Below are 17,747 nucleotides of genomic sequence, written 5' to 3' on the forward strand. Positions count from 1 at the left end.
GAAAGAGAAATTTGGAGAGCCCTATGTCTGTTAATACGTTGTTGAAAACCTTCCCGCCAAAACAGCTCTGGGCTTAGATGACTTCTGGTGAATTCAGTCCCTGTATGTATAGCAGGATGTACATATGTAATGGTGTGTGCATTAATATATGTTTATATTTACCCTGATTTTTATTCAGCATCAAGTTAATTTAGCCTTATGAGAAAATACGAGACAGGCAACGTAGCATGAGTGCCAACAGCATAGTAGAGGTGTCCTCACGTAGGTGTGACTAGTGATGATCCGAGCCACTTTGCAGTTGGGAAGCATGTGGTTGAAAGAGGTGACACCGGATGGGTATAGAGCAACCCATTTTGGGGAAATCGTCATCTCCAGAGTTCCTTAAAGTTGTTTTCTTGTCACTGAGCCGTCTGTTGCTGAGTTATCTGTCTTCGTGTATCGTCCATCCGTTTACCAACTCTCAATATTTAGCTGTCCGTGTATCTAAATGTCTGTATCTGAGAGTGCTTTATATATTCCGTGTTTTCTTCCAGTCTGTGGCTTGTCAGTTTCTTCTCTTTATATTGTAATCCAAAAGTCAATTTTAAGTTTCAGCTTTCTTCTGTTACAGATCACGCTTTTCATATCTAATGTAAAAAACAAAACAAAAACAAAAAAAACAAAAAAAAAAAACCCCAAACTTTGTCTCTCCCAAGACCACAAAACATTTTTCCTATGTTTCTTTGTAAATGTTTGCAGTTTGGGATTTTATGAGACCCACGTGCTGCTGGCTGCGCTGAGAGGGAAGCTTAAGTTTTGGATTTTCTATTTGGGCCTATGATGTGTTTTGAGTTAATTTTGTATGGGATATTAGGTACGGATCAATGTTTATTTATTTATTTATTTTTGGCCTCTCATCAGATACTCAACGAGCACTTTCTTTGGGCAAAGTTCTGGAGACAGAACGATAAACAAAAAAGACGTTGTCCCTGTCCTCGCGGAGCTTTATAAAGGACAAAGGGTATTAAAGAGGAAGTCCTAATGGAGCCTGCGAAGGAACCGTGGGGAAGCAAAAAGAAGCTCAGGATGGTTACTTTAGTAGAAGGGAAGGGACAACCATGTGCCAATGAGAAAATGCTCGTCCTTTTTATTGCTTCTCAGATTTAGGTTAAGTTGAAAACAGACCTTTCTCTTGGACGTGGCCAGAGGGATGGTTATTAGTGACCTTTTGTAAGTATCGTTTGTGTGGTAAGAAGCATGTAACGGTTGGGAATGATGGTGTAGAAAACCAGAGGTGAGCAAGTGGTAGGTATGTATCTAGATAAAGCAGTTTACCTGTGAGGACGAGGCACATGTCAATGCCAGCGGAAGAGACTGACTCCAGAGGGAGGCACTGAAGATAAAGGCTAGTGAGGGGCTAGCTGAAAGCATATAATCCTTCACATGGGTGGGAGGGAATGACTGAGTAGGGTGATGGGCCTTAGGTCGGAGAAGGGGCACTGTATCCACTATAACGAGGAAGAGAGGATTAATGACGGTAGGTGGAGCGGGGTAGGGGGGTATGATTTGGTGGTGAAAACATGCAGGGTCTTCATCTACTGGCTTCTGGCAATGGAAGTACATCAAGGTCAGCATCAGAAAGAGGGGAGTGGGTGTCCAGCGTATCTGAAGTAGAGGAGAAGCTACGAAGCTGTCCTCTTCCTGAATGGGAAAGCTGGCTCACCAGGAAAAGAAAATAGGGTTCCGTAGACCAAGCTTGTTGTAAAGAACTTAAGGTGAAAGGAACCAATCTGCCTAGTTGTAGGATACTCTGCAGAAGACAGTTGGCTTTCAGTCACAGGAGTGGTTGAGTCCATTGGAGGGCGAGAGGCCACTTCTACACCCTTTCACGTAAGGCCCTATGGTGTTGAGTTTTAGGCCCCAGAGCCCAGTCCTTGTAGGAAAGCAAGTCCGTGAGAAGTGAGCGTGCTCATTGGCCTGGATGGTACGGTCGAGTTTTAGCAACTATTGTGGAAGGGCTTTGAAAAAGGATCTTGAAAAGATGGGAGTGGAGATTAGAGAGTATTTGTATTTGAGAAGTACTGCAGGTATACTCAGGGTCTGGGATGGGACTGTGTGGTGAGCGGCTGAGTTGGGGTGGAGGAACAGGCCGAGGAGCTGAGTGATGAGGCCAAGGTACCGTGTGGTCAGGGTGCTGGGTGTGGATGTCCACTTGGATGAAGGTGTGGACAGGAGTACAGGTGGGAAGGAAGGTGAGGAGCAAGGAGCCAGCGTCCTCAGTGGTGAAGAGGAGGGACTGGGGAGTCCGTAGCCCAGGGCACCAGGGAGGCTAGTGTAATATGATGATGCAAGACTGAATTGTGGGTCCTTTGTCACGATGGAAGGTTTGGGAACGTTACCAGGAGTGAGAAGGACATCAGCCTTGTCTGACCTCCAAATACACTTGGAGTTAGGCTCGTTATTACCTTTGCTGTTTGACAGGGCAACAGGAACCATAAAAAGAGAGCTAGGTTTTCAGCCAGAATCTCAGAGAAAATGATTTCTCTCTTTGGAAAGGGGCTGTTTAAAATTGGCCCATCATCAGGACTCCGTTGACAACAGTGTCGTGTGTTGCCCGTGTGTCGCAACTCAAGACAAAGCACTTGCTAAAATGTAGCCTGTGGGAAGAACTTCTGAAAAACTAGCCATGTTTCTGGTAATACTTTGCTTTCTGAAACCTACAGTTGAGCAGGATCTTCTGGCTGACGGCAATTTGTAAAAATGGCGCTAGATCTTTTCCTGGAAAAAAGACTTGTACCTTGTTGGGTTTATACACCCCCCCCCTTTTGTAACAGTTACATAGTGTCACAGTGCTTTGTACCCCACTCCAGCGTGGATGTAGTCTCCTCAGGAGTTTTTGTGTTGAGGGGCTGAGAGATGCCATCTTTTACATCAGATACTGTGAAACCATTTCCGGCTTGTTTGTAGCCCTGAGCTGAGCCTGTTATCAATCCTAATCCCCCACGTTGTTAGTTTCAGTGACTCTGCCCTTGTACCTCCTGCAAAACAAACTTGTTTTTCTGTTACTTGTTGGACAGCATGAGAGAAATTTTTTGAAAATAATAAAGCAACGGTTGAATAGTATTCAGGTCTTTGTGTAGAATGAAGTGAAACATTCTGGATTTGTTGTATTAAGCCGTGATGCAGAAGTACGTATCATTTGGGGGAATTGCCGTGTTTGAGTCACTTTTGCATACAAATTAAATCTCTCACATCAAAGAATTCTTAAAAAGGCATGTTTCCTAATTTCCTATAATGGTAGAATTCATTTAATTTCTTACCTGACGTCTTATAGAATAATTTTTAGCTTCTGTGTTTCTGCTCCAGTTTTTATGCTCATTTTACCTGGGCTATGCACATGCCTTTGTTATAATATTTTTTGAGCAGCAGTTGTGAGGCTTATATATTTGAATGTGATATAATTTAGTAATTCTTGGGAACCTAGCAGAGCATCACATTTAATTTTCTATTAGATGAAAGAAACCTGGAAAGAGAAGTGGTGATGGAGAGAATTGCACAAAACAGAACTAATCAGAGCTGATCCCTGAGGCAGAAAACTGCAATTTAAAATGAGCTTCCTTTGTATTTCTACTATTTGGGGAGTGTTGGTGGGCCGACTATTAAGAACATAGTAACAAGTGAATAATAGTAGATATGTATATAGCAAGCTCAAAACCACAGTATTGAGGTTACGTTCTTTGTGCCACAGCTTTTAAATATTCCAGGCCCTAAAAGACTCAATATTAATGAAGTACAATGGTACCTTTGTTTCTTTAAAAAATTGGTGTTTAGTTAGAGAGAGGGGGAGAATGCGGGTGGGGGAGGGCCAGAGAGAGCCAGCAAGATTCCCAAGCAGGCTCCTTGCGGTCAGTGCAGAGCCTGACGGGGACTCGAACCCACAAACTGTGAGATCATGACCTGAGCCAGAATCAAGAGTCAGACGCTTAACTGACTGAGCCACCCCGGTGCCCCTAACTTGGTTTCTTCAGAAAACATTTACATAGCTGGTGTGGTTGTGTTCTGCTGATTCCCAAATAAAAATGTCATTTAATCCTCAATAAAGATATGTAGGTGTATCATGTATCATCTAACCTCCCCCCCCCCCCCCCCCCGCCCCCAGTCGCTCCTTCATTAGACACAGAAGAAAGGGTCTAGCAGGACAGCGTGGCAGTACCTGGAATATGTATTTGCCTTTGTTTTTCCTGTCTGAATGGCTTCTCTCTCCCTGTTGGTCAGGTCTGGTTGTGGTTGCCAGGGGGAGGCAGAGAAGGGTGGAAATGTAGGATATGCGTCTCTTTCTAGGGGAGCTGCTCAGAGTCCTGGCTGCAGTACCTTGTTAGAACAGCATGGCTTTCTTCATCGTTGAAGGCAGATTCTAGATTGAGGTCTCTGCGGACTGCCGCCAGTGTCTTAACTTTGTACCACCCTCTCTTAGCCACTGCTACACAGTTGCCGTTGGCGACCATTGTTGCTTGGTGAGTAGCCAAGAAGCAGAATTCAGGGGCTAATCTTCACATACCAAGATGATGTATGAATCCAGTGTCCTTGGCAATTCCAACAGTTTCTTTGTTTTTAAAAAAATTTTTTTTAACGTTTTATTTATTTTTGATAGAGAGCGAGCATGAGCAGGGGAGGGTCAGAGAGAGCGAGCGAGACCCAGAATCCGAAGCAGGCTCCAGGCTCCGAGCTGTCAGCACAGAGCCCAACACGGGGCTCCAACTCACAGACCGCTAGATCACGACCTGAGCCAAAATCAGACACTTAAACGACTGAGCCACCCACGCGCCCCCAGTTCCTTTTTTTTTTTCTTTTAATTTGGGTAAAATGAACTCAGAATTATAAAATGAATAGTTTGTGAAGGCTTCAGAGGCTATCACTCAAAATGAAACGTGACAGCTTACTCGTTGGTCAGTCTAAGCGTGTGATGTTGGTGTGATTTTTTTTCAAGAAGGAAAACATGAATGCACCTACAAGTGGGGGTCAGGGGCACTGTCATTTCCAATGTTAATTGGTTTCAGAAACAACTGCGGGAAAAATTGGAAAGTGGGGCTTTCAAAGGGAATTCTGTCATTCATGGTTCCGAACACATGGTATACTCAAATTGGGATAATTATCTGATGGTCCGTTTACGAAGGGGATAGTGCCGTTATCCAGGGTTAGGAATAGTGGAGTTGCCCTTACTTCTTGGTCCAAAGAGAAGAAGGGGGGTGGGGTGGATGCCATTTCTGGAACAACATTTGGGAGTTGCAGTGGGAGGCTGATTGAAAGGGGCAGTACCGTGGATGTTAGAGATGGCTCAAGTGCAGGGACAGGGATGGTTAATCGATACCTGGAATAGGCTTCTGCCCCTGTGAGGACAAAATGTTGTTCCCTTCATGATCAGAGAGTTCCAGTGTAATCAGCCTGCCACTGTGTGACCACCTGGGTCCTCTAGGGAACAGAGTTACGTCAAGACTCAGTGTTGGTCTCTGTTCATGGCAGGCTGGGAACTCGGCAGTGGCAGTGGCCAAGTCGTCCTTTGTGAGCACAATTCCATGTTGTGGGGCCCGTGCATAGTCCCCAGTCTGGCCTCCATGCTGTTTTGGTTGTACATGGGCTTCTTGAGCAAGCACCAGGGTGACTGGTGAAGACTGTTGACTGGCACCCACAGGTGGTTCTGCTTTTCCAGCTGACTTGATCCCCTCTGGTGGGCATTTGCAGGGTGGGTTATGAATGTATTTACACTCTGTTCCCATTCGAGAGGCCTCCGTCTATACTTCTTTCCCCACACTTTTTTTTTGGGGGGGGGGATGTATAATTTGGTTCTTTCTAGTTAGCTACTGCCTCTGAGTTGGTATAGATCCATCCTTTGGTCCATCTCTCTCGTTTAGAGAAGTACCACCCACAATTTTGCCTACTTGGAGCGCTTCCTCTCACCATTGTCTTTGTGGACCAGATTGAATGGGGTTGCAGTGACGTGGCCATCACTTCCTGCTGATTCAGACATAACATGCAGATCCATATGCAAACCGGGTTTATGCGATTTTTCTCCCGAGAGGGAGGAAATCTAGAACATTCTGGGAAATCATGAGTATAGGCCGAGGAACAGGGAGGCAGCTGAGCAGTGGGAGCAGATAATCATGGGAGTCTGAGTCACCTATACATATGGAGCGAGTGAATCTGCTTGGCCCGGGCCCATTGTTACCATTTTAATTGAAAAGTAAAATGCTGCTGTGTGTAACCCATGTTACGGGTAACATCCAGTTCATGATGGGCAGGGCAGGCCCCATATTATTCCAGGGTTCCGCAGCAAGCCAGGAGCTGCTTTTGAGATGAAGGACAGTTGTTGACAGAGGGCAGGACAGGGCCTTGTTCCAGAATCCTTGAGGTCTGTGCTAGGAGTCTGCTGCTATGGCTTGCCATAGGCTTTGTATAGCATTGCTGTTGGCCACAGCCACATACAATAGCATTAAGTCTGCTGAGTCTTAAGACCCAGCTGGCAGAGAAGCTTGTGCTTTGGCTTGGACCTGCTGCAGAACCCTTTCTTGGGCCCCTCTCAAAACCGGCAGCCTTATCCATGATCAGGAAATGGATTGGAGCCTATAAAACCCAAACAGACTCCCCCACTATTGAACCTCCTTATCTAGGTGGGTAATGCGAGGTGCAGCAGCTTCTCTTTTACTTAATTATTATTTTTTAAAGTTAATTTATTTTTGGTGGAGGGGGGGTGAGCAGAGTGAGAGAGAATCTCAAGCAGGTTCCCTGCTGTCAGCACAGGGCCGTGTGCGAAGCTCAATCCCGTGAACCATGAGAACATGAGCCGAAATCAAGAGTCGGACGCTCAACTGACAGAGCCACCCAGGCACCCGTCTCTTAATTTAGAAGGAGTATTATTTATTACATGCCCCGAGACCGCTGGATTCCTAGGTACTTCACCAGTGTAATAGACCAAGGGCTTTTGCAGGATTTATCTCCTACCCTCTGGCATATAAGCTAGGGTGCTACCTACCAGGTCCAGTTAGCATGTCACCAGTATAACGAAACACTAGGATATCCTGCAGATTATCAAGGTGATGGGGGTTCCTCTGGACTATATTATGACAGAGCAGGAGACTTGACATGGGGGCAATTTAGTAAGTTAAAACTGCCTCTGATTTTATTTACTGATCGGACTGGGAAAGAAAGCATAAGGAGTGCCAGGGGCTATGTTAATTTGGTTCAGTAAAGATAGCACGGCTGAACTGCAGCTCTAATAGGCATCGTCAGCTGATTAAATTTGCAGTAATCTGTAGTCCTGCTCTGTAACCCATGTGGCTTCTGTACTGGCCTGACAGGCAAGTTAAACGGGGACGTGGTAGAAATCACCATCCCTGTACCTCTCAAGTATTTGGTGCCATTGAGTCCTAATAATTGGCCTGGCCGGATATGACCTGCTTTTGGTTTCCTGTCATTGGGTGGGCAGGCAGGGAAGGTGTTGTAGTTCCAGGACCTTCTACTTTGTCTCTTGGTACTCTGAATAGACCTCAGTCCACTCGTTGGGAATCCATTGTGGGGATCCTGCTAGTTGCTGAGTGTATCTTTTCTCATTGTATGTTCTAGACTTAGGAAAATAACTGAGGATAGCTCCATGGGCCCACTGGACAGATGTGAGATGGGTTTAGTAAGATCCCATGTGGCACATGGCCTTGATAAGCTCTTTCTTGATCTGACTACCGCAGTACAGTGGTTTCTTAGGTCTCCAGAGATCAGCCCAAGTTCAGAGCCAGAGGTTCTGGGCATTTCCCTTTTCCCAGTGCTCAGTCCCATGGTAAATGTCTGAGGACAGTCTGGGGAAGGAAGGTGGTGGGGAACATCCCCAGCATTCGCTCTGTGGCCATTTTGTAGGGATCTCTTCGGAGGGGACCGTTAGCTTAATGGAGGAGCTCTGGGTCTGTGAAGCAGCTTGGGCCTGGGGTCTGGATGAGAGGCTGTCCTTGTCCTGGACTCCAGGGGGTCAGAATCTGTGATCACAGATTGCATGTGACTCACGGTGGCACTTGTGCCTACAGTTAAGTGCTGCATGGGCTTCTACCCTTGCTGGATCCCATCCCATTATTCCCATTGTGACCAGAGAACCCAATTCCACTGTCGGTTTGCTCCACTGTTCCTTCTGGCCTGTCAAGGATAGCCACCTCAGAGCTTCTCAAAGATGCTGGTGTCCCTCTCACTAAGGCATGCTTTTCAGGCCCACCTTGGAGGGATGGTTTAGGGGGTGGCTGGGCAGGTTGCATTTTGTAGAACCACGTCAACATTTTCAGTTCCCTGAGCTTTCAGACTGTTTTCTGTAATTCGGATGTCCAGGCTATGCCCTGGACCGACTAAACCAGAGTCTCTGGGGCTAGATGCAGGTATCTATAGTTTTTAAAGCTTTGCAAATGATTCCAATACGCAGGCAATATTGAATTCCACAGTAGTGATTTCAATGTTGTCCTAGACCTTAAGCATCACTGGGCAACTTGTTAGACATCTAGTACAGATTCTCAGGCCCCCCACCCCAGACCTACTGAATGAGAATCTCTGGGGGTGGCGTTCAGCAGTGTATCTTTACAAATTCTTCGGTGATTATGAAGCACAATAAAATTGAGAACCACTGCTCTACAGTCTCGGGGAATCCTAGCATTTTGACCTCATTAACTGTAGACCATCATTAAGGTCAGGTTGCTGCTGGTCAGCCTGGCAAAGTCCCAGGTGCTTGAATCTCTGGTCTCCCAGGTGAGAGGCAATGTGAATGTGATCTGCAGACTTGCTTTTCAGACCTGGTTCAGTTCTTAGGGAAGATTTCCTCCCTGCCTCCCACTGTTTTATTCAGTACCAAGATCTCAAGATTCCTTACCATCCTCTTTTGTAGGCTGGTTCACTTTTTATTCATATATCCTTGGGGTTTCTTTTCTTTTCTTTTCTCTTCTTTTCTTTTCTTTTTTAAATATGGTTTATTGTCAAATTGGTTTCCATGCAACACCCAGTGCTCATCCCAACAAGTGCCCTTCTCTCTGCTCATTACCCACTTTCCCCTCTCCCCCACCCCCCCGTCTATCCTTGGTTTGCTCTTAGTCCTTAAGAGTCTCTTATGGTTTGCCTTCCTCCCTCTCTGTAACTCCCCCCACCCCCTTCTCCTCCCCCGTAGTCTTCTGTTAAGTTTCTCAAGATCCACATATGAGTGAAAACATAGGGTATCTGTCTTTCTCTGCCTGGCTTATTTCACTTAGCATAACACTCTCCAGTTCCATCCACGTTGCAGCAAATGACCGGATTTCATTCTTTCTCATTGTCAAGTAGTATTCCATTGTATATATGAACCACGTTTTCTTTATTTATTCGTCAGTTGATGGACATTTAGACTCTTTCCATAATTTGGCTATTGTTGAAAGTGCTGCTATAAACTATAGGGGACATGTGCCCCCATGCATCAGTACTCCTGTATCCCTTGGGTAAATTCCTAGCAGTGCTATTGCTGGGTCATAGGGTAGATCTATTTTTAATTTTTGGAGGAACCTCCACACTGTTTTCCAGAGCGGCTGCACCAGTTTGCATTCCCACCAACAGTGCAAGAGGGTTCCCGTTTCTCCACATCCTTGCCAGCATCTGTAGTCTCCTGATCCATCCTTGGGGTTTCATCTGAATGTGAATGGTCTCCTATATCTGATGCCACACTATGGGCAGGCCCTGGGGTGTGTCTCTTGTTCCGTTTCAGAAGGTTGTTTCAAGATCACCAAGATTTAGCACATGCCGCCAGGGTTAAAGTATCTAGAGGGTTTACCTATTTCTCTGTTTTCCTCTTTTCTCTCTACTTTTGGTCTTTGAGGTTTCCTTAATTTCTTGCCGGTTCAACTATGCATTTTATAAAGCTATTTAAAAAGATTTTTTCCAGCATTTTTTGTTGTTTTCAGTGGGAGGCGTATTCAGGATATTTTGTCTACCACCCATCAGAATGTACAAAAGAATTTTAACGGTTACTCAGGGTTCACACTACAGATTTATTGCAGTCTGACCTCTGATTTCTTAACTTAATCTGCATAGCAAGATCTATCCAGATACTTTTAATACACTGCTTTTCTAGTAGTTGGTGCCTTGCATTCATGGTGGCAAATCCATGACATAAATGTTGATGGCAGATTTTAGCTGCCATACAAATGATCATCTTTCCTCCTTAGATGTGTGTGCCATAGTTTCCTGTTTTATTAGTGATTATTTGAGTTATGAAAACTCCTTTATTTCTGTGTATAACTAGGATGGTCTCCTTGAATTGAATGAGGGATCAGTCTCCTGACTGGCTAGTTTATGTTGTGGTAACGAAGACCTTGGACGTCTCGGGCTCACCTTTGATCCTGTGGGCCTAGGTGGCTCCAAGGGCAGCTGACCTCAGCATTCCCGGCTGTTTCCACATTCCCATCTCCATCCAGTGTTGTGCTTGAACGTTTCCTGGGGCAGGGAAGAGAGGCGGGAAAATTGCACGTGGGTGTATGGACATCGTTTCCACGTTCAGTAGGCTGGAACTAGTCACACCAAGGGGGCTGGGAAATCTTTTTGTGTGTCCAGGAAAGGAGGGGAACTGTTGGCCGCTTTTCCGGGTTGACTCTGCCTAAGTGTAGCCTAATGGGTATTTATTAGGGGATGAGCAAGGTCAAAGGCTCCAAGAGACTGCTTTGGAGCAGTGAGGACCTGGCGGCTCTGGAAGGCCTCTGGAGCAGGACCCTCTTGGAGTCTTGCTTGCGGCCACTGCCAGAATGAGTGAGTGAAGGTCAGCTATGCCGTTACTGTGGGTCACTCCACTCAAGGTTCATCTTTCTTTCTCTCTTTCTCTTTCTCTTTCTCTCTCTCTCTCTCTCTCTCTCTCTCTCTCTCTTTCTCTCTCTCTCTCTCTCTCTTTCTCTCTCTCTCTCTCTCTCTCTCTTTCTTTCTCTCTCTCTCTCTTTCTTTCTCTCTCTCTCTCTCTCTCTCTTTTTCTTTCTCTCTCTCTCTCTTTGTTTCTTTTAAATGTTGATTTTTGGGAGAGTGTGAGCATGAGTGGGGGAGGGACAGAGAGCGGGAGACAGAGGATCTGAAGTAAGCTCTGTGCTGAGCTCAGGAACCGTGAGATCCAGACCTGAGCTGACGTTGGACACTTAACCAGCTGAGCCACGCAGGTGCCCCAGGGTTCATATTTCCGAGCAAGAGCCCCGCTGGCTGAGTTTCGATCGTGGCCTTCTCTTGACTGCACCACACTGTGGGAGGAAAGAGGTTCTGAGGGGAGTTGGGGACCCTTTCAGGTTCCATATTTAGGGTGCAGAATGCCTGTTTTGTCATCCCACAAACTAAACCCAGTACAGGAAAGGTATTTAGCCACAAAAGAGGTTGAGGAGTGTTAGGAAGAGGGACTGGATGACCGGTGACCAAAAAGTGACCGGTTTCTTTTGCAGTTGAAATTTGTTGACACCTAATTTAAAAACAAAACAAGAGGCTATGAAGTTGATAGAGTTGGTATACCGAGTGCTTCCAAACTTTCTATATGACTGTAAAAGACAGCATAAGAAATCTGCTTAGGTGTTTTATTTGCTTTTCCTGACAGTTTTCCTTTTTTTTTTTTAAATGTTTATTTATTTTTGAGAGAGAGAGAGACCTTGGATGCACAACTGGGAAAGAGGCAGAGGAAGAGCGAGATGGAGAATCCCAAGCAGGCTTTGCACTGCCATTGCAGAGCCCTGTGCAGGGTTGGAACCCACAAACATGAGATCATGATCTGAGCTGAAATCAAGTGTTGGATGCCCAAGGAACTAAGCCACCCAGGCGCCCCGACAGTTTGTTATTTTTGAGAGAAGGAATCCACCGATTATAGGTTATTTGTTTATATTTAGGCCTCAACAGGGAAGGGACAAGTTAGCAGTCCTTACTTGAGGTTCCCCATTACCTGATTTTAGGAGTTAGATGCCAACCGATACTGAGATAATTAACGGTTACGTCCACGGCGATAATGTTAAAACTTTGACATCAAGATGTCACCAGGAGAGGTTCATGCAGACTACGCTGCTTCGTTGCAATAATATTTTTGGTTATTAAATACAGAACAGAAATCTATTCCCGTCAAACAAGTTTGCCATCTGTCTTCTGCATCATTGACCTGTCTTTATGTGTCAAGACTTCCTTCTCTGCCTCACTTTTTAACCAGCACTTGTGAAAAGGAGGGTTTAAGTTTCAAGTCCACAGGTGTGATTTTACTTGTGAAGGCTTAATCAGAAACGCAGGATCCAAAGGAATGTGAGATTCAGTACAAATAAAATTCAGGCAAGGACTGTGAGGCTCACAGTGTTCTTATTTTATATGCCCTCACTATGTTTGGGACATTGAAAGTGGGGTTCTAAGAAAGAAAAAGCCTGGGCAGAGTGCTGTCCGTTGGAATTTTTGGTTTACTTGAGTTTGTGGATGGAATACCTCTTATTTCAGAGGTTAGGGGAGAATACTGAGCAACATCTAATTTAAAAGGTTATGTTCTAGCTCTTACGATGACTGCTGCTGTGTCTCCTATTGGGAGTAGTTAGGTAGGGCTTTAAAAATGTCCCTGTGGGGTAAAAACACTGACTAGGAAATGCCAGCTACTTCCTGGATCTGGAGTTTAGTTCAGTTTCTGTTTGTAGCTGTTAATTGTATACCTGTGAACATGGACACTTAAGAACTATTTTGAGGGTCAAGAGCAAGCAAATGATATCTGTGCAAGTGTCCAAGCATTAGTTTTATAACTGCGGAACTTCCAAGCTTTGGTATTCATACTTCTTAGTTCGCCATCTTCCTGTCTTTTTGCCTTTGACCTGAGAGACTCAGTCCAGGCTACGTGAGATTGGTGCACATGTGACCATTTAGTTCAATCTGATGCCTTCGTATAAAGCCAGAAGAGGCCTCATTCCACCTTGTCAGAGTTGTGATAAAATGGGTTTGGATTTCAAAGCAGTTTAAGAAATACTACAATCTTAAATTATTATGTGTAGTGGCCAATCGACCAATCATGGCTTTAGTTACAGAAGGATGGTCTCCATTAATGACAGTGTATATTTGCCTCAAAGCACAGTGATGCTAGAAATAAGCCCTCTCCCACCCCCTTATTTTCCTTTACTTAGGTTTTTCAAAAAATGGCACACAATACTAGCATAATGCTTGAATATCTGCCCTGTTTTTTTTTTTTTTTTTTCCCCCCCTCAGTTTCAGTGTTAGAAGGCCAGGTGAATTTTCACAGAATACAGGAAAACATACATAAGAACAGTACCTTCGAATTACTCATATTTTTGAGTTTGAAGAAGGACTAAACATCTATTTTTAACCTTTTGTTCTGTTTAGTATTGGCATTTTCAAATGTCATTGTACACAGGTCAACGAAAACTTGTTTTTCTCTTTGGTTATTTGTCCCTCATGTGGAATGGTTGTTTATTATTCTTACGGTTGTGCTTTTCAATATTAAAATTTCTTTAAAAATGACAAGTGAAGGGGCGCCTGGGCGGCTCAGTTGGTTTCGTGTCCGACTTTGGCTCAGGTCATGATCTCATGGCTTGTTGAGTTTGAGCCACACACGCTGGGCTCTGTGCTGACAGCTCAGAGCCCGGAGCCTGCTGCGGGTTCTGTGTCTCCCTGTCTCTTTGCCTGCTTGCACTCATGTCTCTGTCTCTCTCTCTCAAAAAATAAACATTAAAGAAAAAAACAAGTGGAAAATCTATGCAAATAACATTGCAGACAAGCATTCTGTGTTGTGTACCGTTTAGTGCTATCCAAAGTTAAACTGTTTTGCAAGTGAGCTGTCCGCTGGCTGTGGTGTTACTAGCTTGGATTATATGATGTGTATCTGTTTACAAGACACTAAGCTCCAAAGCAATTTCTGTTAAGCTGCAGGCGGTTCAGACAGTTCTATCTCTTTAAAGATCTTCAGCATTAAAGTGTTTTTAATTTCAAGTGACGTTGACGGATTTAAAACGCCAGTGGATTCGACAATGGGGAAATATTGTAAATCCCTGCCCCTAACTTTGTGAAGCAGAAAGTAGGATCTAGGTTTCCAATGTAGTATGAGGTTGACTCTTTAAAAGAATTAGGCCTTTTACTTGGAGATAATTGTAGATCATATGCCGTCGTGAGAACTAGTACAGAGATACTGTGTGTTCTTGATCCAGTTTTTCACAATGGTAACATCTTGGGAGTCCTACGGTATGATATTACAGCCAGGATGCTGACACTGAGAGAGTTAAGGAACGGAGGCGTTTCATCACCAAGAATAGTTCGTGTTGCTGTTTATCATTTGTCTCACCCCCACTCCAACCGCTGGCAGCCACTCATCTATTCTCCATTTCTATACTTGTATGATTTTGAGAATGGCGCGTGAGTGCAGTCATATCGTGTAGCCTTTCGGGACTGGCTTTTAGACTTTGGTGTCATTCTTTGGAGATTCATCCAGGTTGTTCCACGTGTCAGTAGTTGGTTCCTTTTTATTGCTTAATGGGACTCCATGGTATCAGTTGTACCACAGTTCGTTTAACCATCCCCCTGTTGCAAGACACCAGTGTCATTCCCAGGTTTGACAGTTATGAGTAAAGCTCTTACAAACACTGACGTACAGGTCTTTGTGTGGATGAAAGTCTTCATTTCCCTGGGAAAAATGCTTGAGATTTGGGGTTCAGGAAAGAGTGGACTTGCCACCAAATCACAGTTTCTCTGGGATGTATGCTTAGGGGTACAGTTTGCTGGGTCCTTTGGTATATGCATGTTGAGTGTTTTTTGGTTTTTGTTTTTTTTTTTTCCAGACACTGCTGCAGTTTTCTAGAGTAGCTGTACCATTTTGTATCCTACCAGCAATTTCTGAGTGGTCTAGTTTTTCTCCCTCCTTAGCAGCAATTGGTGTTGTCACTGTTTTTATTTTTTTATTTTTGCCATTCTGATAGGTGTGTAGTGTTCTCTCATTGTGGTTGTAATTTGTATTTCCTTAACTGCTAATGATGTTGAACATGTTTTCATGTGCTTATTTGTCAACTGTATATCTTCTTTGATACAGTGTCTGTGCTTTTGGTGCCCAATCTGCTTTCTACCTAGACCCTGAAGAGTTTACCCCATTCTCCCCTCCCCTAACTTTACAGTTTCATGTTTTACCTTTAAGTCTGTGATCCATTTTAAGTTTGTATGTTGTATAAAGCGTTAGACTTAGGTTGAAGCTTGCTTTTTGTTCGTCCTTTGGATGGTCCGTCGCTCCAGCATCATTTGTTGAAAAGGCTGACTTTCCTCCTTTGGATTGCCTTTGCACTTTTCTCAGAAATCAGCAGGCCATACTTGTGGAGCTATTTTTGGATTCTGTGTTCCATTGATCGATATATCTGTCTCTGGCAGTGCCTCACAGTTTTGATTACATTATGTATATACTGAGTGTTGAGATCAGATTAATTTCAGCACTTTTTTCCCCAAATTGTTTTGGCTATTCTAATTATTTTACCTTTACACATAAATTTTGTTTTACTAAATTTTTTTTTAATGTTTGTTTTTGAGAGAGAGACAGAGTTTAAGTGAGGGAGGGACAGGGAGGGAGAGGGAGACACAGAATCTGAAACAGGCTCCAGATTCTGAGCTAACATTATGAGATGTTAGCACAGAGCCTGACATGGGGCTCGAACTTGGGAATGGCAAGATCATGACCTGAGCTGAAGTCGGACCCTTAACTGACTGAGCTACCCAGCACCCCTTGTTCGGTTTATATTTAAGTATTTAATATTTTTAGTGATTGCAAATAGCATTTTTTTTTAATGCTCATTTATTTGTGAGAGAGAGAAAGAGAGAGGGAGGGAGGAAAGAGGGAGTGGCAGAGAGAGACAGAGAGAGAGAGAGAGAGAGAGAGAGAGAGAGAGACAAGGAATCTGAAGCAGGCTCCAAGCTCTGAGCTGTCAGCACAGAGCCCGTTTTGGGGCTGGAACTCACAAATTGCGAGATCCAGACCTGAGCCGAGGTTTTATGCTTAACCAGCTGAGCCACCCAGGAGCCCCTGAATTACGCGCTGTTTTAGAGCAGTGCTTCCACACTACGTATTTTGTTTGTTTCAGAATCGGGCCCCTCTATATGTAGCATCCTGAACCTACTGTATCTTACTTTATGGGTCACACTGTGATTTCATTGACGTGTGTTCTGGTGTATGAATTCCGGCAATGAGTGTATGTAATTTTCTTAGCATGACACCTAGGAAATTAACTGGATTTGATAAAATAGCCTACTGAATTTTTAAGTGGATTATATTGACACTTCGGAATAACATTTACTACTCTGAGATTTTGGGAGGAGTCATTTAAAAGTTTAAGGCAGTGTAAGACTTTTTTCGAAGTTGGAGGTGCTGGAGCCTGGTAGGCTCTGTCCTGCCATCTGTGTTCAGTTCTGGTGTCTGAGTGAACTGGATGGAGACCTGCTGCCCTCTTTGAAGCCTCCATTCCTTGTGTTTAGAGACTGAGTAACAGTGGCCTTGCAGGATCAGCCATGGAGTGCAAGATCTTAGTAACTGACAAGTGCTGTATGTATGTGCCTTTCTTTCACTAGATACATTTTTACCTTTCTCTGGGACACTTACTGCTTTCTCAGGAATAAGACCCATGTTTTGAAAATAATTTGGAAACTAGTTCTTAAAAATGGAGAGTGAATTTTGTTGAGTGTCTTGTCTTTTACCTGTAGGTTAAAGAACTAAGAGATACATATGAACTAATCTCTCTCTTTCTTTCCCCCCCTTTTCAGGCAATTACTGTCTTAACTGAGTTAATTAGGGAAAACTTCAGAAATAGCAAATTAAAACAGTGCCTCTTACCAACTCTTGGGGAGCTGATCTACCTTGTAGCCACCCAGGTGAGACCTTCTGATTACCTCTATTGCTATTTGACATGTTCTGACATATCCTGGCTAACAAGCGTTAATATCCTACAAAAGTTGTTTTGGTTTCGCCCCTTAGAGCATTGCATGTTGGAATCAGCTTGTCCAGTTCTGCAAATCATTAAAAAAAAAAAAAAATTACATTGTGCAGATCAATTTGGGAAGTACTGTTATCTTGATAATTTTGAGTCTTCTGCTGTGTATTTGGAATTGTACTGAATGTGTCTTTTTTTTTTTTTTTAATGTTTTTATTTTAGAGAGCGAGAGAGTGAGCATGAGTGGGGGGGAGAGGGGCAGAGGAGGAGAGAGAGAGAGAGAATCCCAGGCAGGCTCCATGGTCAGTGGTCATTGCAGAGCCTGACATGAGGCTTGATGCCATGAGCCGGGGGTCATGACCAAGTTTTGCAGGCCCCCAGAGTAAAAGCAGACTTTCGGTGCTCAGCTTAGCCTTTATGCTTGCAGTTATCTAACTTTTGGTTTGATTCTTTGTTTCCCTGTCAGATCTCTGATGCATTGTGAGGATGTCAGAATAAAAAGAGTTGCTTTCATTAGAAGAGTGGTCAGGTGCCTAGTTGGCTGTCTGATCAGGGATGAGAGTGTAGTGTAATTCTTTTTGTTGTTTCTTTTCTTTTCTTTTTTTGAATTATTATTATTCCCTCCAGCTTAATTGAGATATAATTGGCATGCAGCCAACTGTACATGTTTAATGATTACAATTTGATCAATTTATACACACACACACACACACACACACACCTGTGAAAGCATCACCACAGTTCAGATAATGAACATACCTGTCATTTCCAAAAGACTCTCCACACTTTTTGCAATAATACCTTCCTCCTGCCCTTCCTACTGCTGCCCGCATCCAC

The 17,747-nt window shown here is 44.0% G+C and overlaps 1 protein-coding gene across 15 annotated transcripts in view; it reads left to right on the forward strand.

Annotated features, from left to right (window-relative positions):
* The window catches only part of ULK4 (unc-51 like kinase 4), a 571,537-nt gene that overhangs the window by 75,863 nt on the left and 477,927 nt on the right, over positions 1–17,747 (forward strand). For all 15 annotated transcript variants that reach the window (XR_006222024.1, XR_006222025.1, XR_006222026.1 and 12 more), the window contains one exon: positions 16,744–16,851. Coding sequence is in view for 12 of the 15 variants with exons in the window: in XM_042998368.1 (XP_042854302.1) it covers positions 16,744–16,851 (108 nt within the window). In the remaining 3 variants the exon portion in view is untranslated. The remainder of the gene's footprint in view (positions 1–16,743; positions 16,852–17,747) is intronic.

This window comes from Panthera tigris, chromosome C2 (assembly GCF_018350195.1).
Source record: "Panthera tigris isolate Pti1 chromosome C2, P.tigris_Pti1_mat1.1, whole genome shotgun sequence".
NCBI classification, from domain to species: Eukaryota; Metazoa; Chordata; class Mammalia; order Carnivora; family Felidae; genus Panthera; species Panthera tigris.